General features: G+C 43.2%; 1 protein-coding gene across 1 annotated transcript; it reads right to left on the bottom strand.

The window, feature by feature from the left end:
• Window positions 1–5,244: 5,244 nt before the first annotated feature.
• TRIAP1 (TP53 regulated inhibitor of apoptosis 1) lies at window positions 5,245–5,469 on the bottom strand. Its single transcript, XM_078624440.1, has one exon. The coding sequence runs from the start codon at window positions 5,467–5,469 to the stop codon at window positions 5,245–5,247; it is 225 nt and encodes a 74-aa protein (XP_078480566.1).
• Between the last annotated feature and the right edge of the window lie 825 nt (window positions 5,470–6,294).

Genomic DNA, 6,294 nt, shown 5'->3' with positions numbered 1-6,294 from the left:
TGTTTTTCTCCTTTCAGCAGAATCAAACTCCAGGTCCCTGGTGTTATCTAAAGAATGTTAATCAGTAAAAGACAAAGTGCCATAACAGGACATACTTGTGGTGAGATATTTATCAGCTGCAAATTTTTTGATCCAGAATCTGCCAAAGCACTTATCTGGCTAAATGATCCTGTGGTGTGATGGGAATATACACTGTGTGACTCTGACAAAGATGTGTTTAAAACCCCAACCACTGGTCTCCGACAAAGAACAGAAGTATCCCACAGCGTGAAAATATAATAATTTCAATGGCAGAACATAACTTAAAGACATGGTTGTGCATTCATTCATTCATTCATCTTCCGCTGGCTTATCCCCAGTTACGGGTCATGGGTGGGCTGGAGCCGATTCCAGCTGTCAATGCAGTTATTTAGAAGCTGTCACAGGTCATGGGTATTCCACAAACAACACAGTAACAACATTCCCATTGACAACAAACAAACACGTGTGTGTGTATGAGTCACTGAAGTGGAACATTGGAAAACGGAAAGTTACAAAACACGAATAAAAACACTTTATAAGCTAAAACCCACCCTCCCTCTCTTTAATGACTGCAAGTTGTGAACCCTGAACCCTTGAAAAGCAAGTTGTGAACCCTGAATAATATTAACTCATGCCTTGATCCGCAACTTTCTGCTGGGAAGACTACACATCAGGCCGTGGGAGAATAGGAGGTGAAGAAACTTCCCTCAGAAATAAAAGGGGGATGGATAAGAGAAGGGTGAAACAGGAAGGGCAGATGAGGACGACAGAGAGGGAGAAAGATGAAGCAGAGAGCAGGCAAACCTCGTACATACGTCCAACTGTTGGTCTCTTCGTCCCACAGATTACCAGATTCTGCATTGAACTAATTTTTCCTGCAGATCACCACAACTCAGCAAGAATTGCATATTATCTGTTTTTCTTTTTCTGATTTCTCCTACTCACAGAGATCCATTTGGATTTTCTCAGCAGTTGTTGGATTTAACGAGCATCTCGTTGGACCAGAGGATTTTGTTGCTGTTGGCTTCTCACTTACATTATTGCTTTTTCACGGTTGGACGTCACATCGGATGATCTAATGAGAGTTTTGATGCCATTGCCATGCTAAAACGGAGGCCCAATTTGGCAAGTGTTTTAATGTGTTTCAGCTGTCTACATGTACTGATGCCGCCCACTGTTCACCAAACCATGCAGCTGGGACAGTGTTACACGTGTGGAGTTCCTCATCACGGAATGTCATACCTCGGTATGAGTTTCAAACCGACTGTTTAACAAAACCCCAAGCTTCTGTTGATGTGCCTCTACCTCAGAAATTCCATAATTACCACATTTATAAGAAGGCGGAGCCAAGATGACAGTTGAGTATACCAATGGATACCTGATGTACCAGTAGAAATCGAATGTACCCGGCAGATGCCAGATGTACCAGAAGATACCTGATGTACCAATATACGTGATGTGCCAGCAGCCACAGCCAATTGCAGAATTGAAGCATTTGTATCATATTGAACACAGTTCCCACATGTACCACAACATCTGTTGTCTAATTCTTACAATTCCTCTCTCCCATGCTCGGGGAAGTCGCTTTCTGCATCCATCACATCTTCATTTTCCCAGCGCTACATTCTGTGTGGCAACTCTTGTGGTCACTAGTGGTAACTGCAATTACATCAAGATGAAAACAATGTGTGCGTTCTATTTTCAGACAAACAAGTTTGAAGTCAGAATGATTTTAAAGTAATTTACGTGTTTGTTCACACTATTAACTTCCTGTTTCTGCACAGAATTGTTCAGACAGCAAACTGTACACCCCCCAATGAGATGGGACTACAAGGTAAGAGGTTCCCCAGTATCCTCCTGCCAGTTTCAGGTTGACATCAGAAAAAAAAAAACTGTTTTAACCCTTGAACTCTGCTACATGTGTGAAGAAGGAGCTAGGATGAACAGCTAAAATTTAGCCAAAATGTTGAATATTCAGGAAAAAGACATATCTCCTGCTCTGCACCAGTTTGTCTTCAGCATCATGGTTCTCCCTGTCCAGCAGAGGTGCCCGCGTAACACCCTCAGATGTTTTGCCAACGTGTCTGACATTCTCATCACGAAGTGGACGGGTTTTCCAAAGGACGTCATGGAGGACATGAACAAAGGGTTGCTTTACCTCGCAAAGCAGTTCAAGCAGGTGAGAGGGCGTGTAGGGTGTTCTACCTATTTTCACCTCAAGCGTTCATTAACCCTTTAAGACCGACAGTATCGTTGCCGATACATTAAGCATAGCTAGCATACATCACAGTACCGTAATTATGTGAAGATTTGTGCAGAGAACGGTTCCTGAAAGCTAAGACTTTGCACTTCACACCCAAGTTGCTGTCATTACGGTAATGACTTGCTAGCTTCCAGCAAAAGTGGGAATGGGATTACCGTAACGACAGCAATATAGCTGTTCTCAACTTTCAGGAACCAAAGGACTTTTTTTCCTTCTTCTAGCTCCTTCTTCTCCACCAGGTAAAGGAACCGTTTTTTGACACAGTCTGTTGCAAATAGTCACTAAATTACGGTACTCCAAAGTATGCTAGCGTGAATGTATCTGTGCACTCACTTAATGAAGGACATGTGTTGGTCTCATTCAGTTGCTATGGTGCTGACTTTCAAATGGATCTCTGCCCAACACAGGCGGAGTCGGCATGTCGTCAGTGTGAACTCAGCGAGCAGAAAAACACAACCGAGTTCCTCAAAGGTCTTCTTTCGGTTCTTCAAAGCCTGAACGCTGATCACTGTTGACAGGAAGCTCTTACATCACCACACACACGCTGTTTGACGGACATAGCACTGTGTAGAGTGTGAGTTTTGAGCACAGAGACAAGAAGAGAACTGACGTCTGATCTGACGCCACATGCCTCAGAGCAGAGGGTCAACGTCAGCGCGCAGAGGTCAGCGTAAGACCGTCAGTGGTCAGAAGTCAACATCCCCGACCATCAGAGGGTGGTCATATATAGTTCAAGTTAATAGCCAGTTACTACTCACTTTGGTTTAAAGGGTGTGTGTGTGCGTGCATTTTTCATTCCAACCTTATCTGATAAGACGGTGATTACTGAAAAACAACCACAACCTGTTATTCCAGAAAGGGGAGGGCAGAGTTCTTTGTCTTTGGATCCTTTTACTTTCTTTACTCCACTGTAGGATGTTGTAGCTGTTTTTACACATCTGCAGGAAAAAAGAAAGTTTCATTCATTTGTGCGCTCCTCATCTCCCACTTGCTCCGGTTTTCAGGAGCCGATCAGAAAATGGCAGAAAATCTGAGAGTGTCCTAAAAAGAGAAAACGACCATCGGGTTCCTGAAAGTTGGTAACAGCCATGTTTCTGTCAATGCGGTAATCCCATTCACACTGTTGCTGGAAGCGAAAGTCATTACTGTAATGACAGCAACTTGGATGTGAAGTGCAACTTCTCAGCTTTCACGGTTCGTTCGATGTTTTCTTATACTGCAATAGACACAGATAGTCACAGAATTAGGGCTCTCCAAATTATGCTGGTGTGAATAACTCAGGTCATCCCAGGGTTAACATGGCATACTTATGGAGGAAGGTTGGAGTACCAGGCGAGAACCCAAGCAGACACAGGAGAGTGGGCAAACAGAAAGGAATCGAACCCCTGAGGGCAAGAGTGCTAACCACTGCAACACCATGTTGCCATGTTTTGAAATCAGTGGCGTGCAAAAACATTTGGGGGGCAGGTGCTCAGTGAAATATTGGGGCACCCTGTGCAACGTGTGGAACCACTGGCTGCCTTATTTTTGCAGTGTGATGTGATATTTGAAAAAAAAAACAAAAACAGCAACAAGCACATGTTTGCTATGGCATATTTCAATAGGTCATATTTATTTCAATATTTAACAGTAATAACATATTATTCCAAATTGGCAACAGCAGCAACAGCAGAATACGTCAGGTGCAAAGGCCGGTCAATACAACGCTACGACTCACTACACCAGACTGTACTTGCCATGACCTAACTTCAATTCCCTACTACAGAGCTGTGTTTAGCATACACATTTTAATATGGTTTTTATTTATCATTGTCAAAGCTTTTATAATAGCCTATTAACGTAAATACAAGATTACTGCAAGCGTTGTAACGGAGATATAACTTATATATAACGGTATATTTTGCCAATACAGCTTCATGACAAAATAAATCAGGGACAGCTCATCTCTTATCTCAATAAAATTAGTGGAAAAAGCCCTAAACGAACATGACTCAGTTGACTGACCTTTCTGTCTCCTCATCCTCCTTTGATGGCTGCCTTGTCCAGGAGAGCAGAGAGCTGCAATATTTCACCATTCTTCATGGACAACGATCAGGACCCTCTCCATCACACAGTAGACAGACAGGCTGCTACAACTCTGCTGTGTAGGAACAGATACAAGAAATCCTTCCTTTTTCCTGCCACATGCCATCACACTGTACAGTAACATCTGAAAACTCTGGTCATTACATCGTTACTAGGCACGTTATGTTTTCTTGTATTACATGTTATATTGCTGTTTTGTTATGCATAGGTTGTTCTTTTTATTTCTTTGTTGTTATTGTCACTGTGTGTAATACTGCTGCTGCTGCACTGTAACTTCCCATCTTGAGATTAATAAAGTATAGCCGCCTGTCTATCTATTTATCTATCTACATATATGTTAACTCGTGGAAAGACTGACTCCACGCGGTTGTCACTCCCAAACGTAGAGATGGGGCGGAGCACGGCACACGTGACACGCGTGTGTATGAGAGGTTTAACCAAAAAAATATATATTTGTAAAAGAGCTAACGTTGAGGAGAGCACCGACTTGGTCCAGAAGGAAACTGGCAAGTACTCGAGAACCACGTGGAGTCATCTCTGTAGGCAACTGTTTCTTACTGACCCTTGACCTGGCAGGGATTGGAAGTCAAAAACAAAGTCAGCAGTACTTTTGTTATTTTTATTAGCATTTGTTTAAAAAAAAAAAAAGTCAACAACTTCCCGGAATAAAAAAGATAGAAGAGGAAGGAAAAGCTCCCGACAATTGGAAGCAGGGGAAACTGTCTTGAAATCAATAATCTCCTCACAAATCGAACAAACAAAACGTCATTTGTGGGGCTGCACGTCAACACGCTGCTGCAATCTCTGCGCATGCGCAGTGGCATGGATTCGACCCCGGTCTTTAGACACGATTGTCGGTGTTCCGGTAATTTCCATCAAGTGTCGGGCTTGTCCTTGTTGGGGCCCATGAAGTCCACACCGTCCACTGGAATGTCCTTGTCCTTGATGGCCTTCTGCACGCAGCGCTGGTACGTCCGGAAGCTCTCGGTGCACGGGTCCCCGCTGCGGTCCCCCTTCAGGAACTTCTCCGCGAACCAGCGGTTGAAGCACTGGTCGTACTCCCGCTTCAGGTCGGTGCAGGCCTCCCCGACGCTGTTCATGTCTGTCGGTCGCCTTCAACGGCACGGAGGCACAACTTCTGGTCGGTTCTTCACCGGATAATTCCGAAGCACCGTGAGGGCAGTCAATCGGCAAGCTGGTGACGTCTGTGCGGCGTCTTACGTCAGAGAGTGAAGACGTCACGAAGATTGCGTGAGTAGAAGTCGTGAAAAGCTCTCACTCTGAGTAAGAACGACATGGATCAGAAAGAAACATTTTAATATCATTTTTTAAATTTAATTAACGAAGAGGTAAAATGTGGAACACCTCAATAAATAATTATAATAAATAATAAATAATCATTTTACGTGTTCACACACATTTTTGATTTTCACAACACACAATTAAAAATAATTTTCTAAATCAGATCAACTGAATATACTATTCAGTTATCGCCATATTTACGGACACTGACAAAATGGCATGGATATCTGCCGATACCCGAGGTGGGTTTGCTTTATATTATTAGAATTGTTATTGTTGATTTTAAATGAGACGAATAAAGTCCTCGCTACTGGCAATTGTGATAATAATAATAAGAGGAAGAAGAAGAACACCAGGATTTTGTCGGATTTTGACACAGGAGCTGTTTCTCAGTCGTGCTATGGGAGTGAGACCTCTACCCGCTAAGTTCGCTACCTCACCAAGTCTCGCGACATATGAACAGCTTTCCGATAATCTCGCTGCTGCGGCGAGAGGACGTGAGAAGACGTAGGAGGAATCATAACAAGCAGATTTTTTTACATTAATCTTGCAAATTGTGCGACAGAAATCAAGGTGGGGGTTAAAGACGCGTAAGTAAGACCTGTGGAGCTTGCGAGTACATG

The sequence above is a fragment of the Lampetra planeri genome, unplaced genomic scaffold (assembly GCF_965212315.1).
Source record: "Lampetra planeri unplaced genomic scaffold, kcLamPlan1.2.h2 scaffold_784, whole genome shotgun sequence".
Taxonomy (NCBI): Eukaryota; Metazoa; Chordata; class Hyperoartia; order Petromyzontiformes; family Petromyzontidae; genus Lampetra; species Lampetra planeri.
Note: the sequence above shows the minus strand (reverse complement) of the source record. Positions and strands in the feature narration are given on the sequence as shown.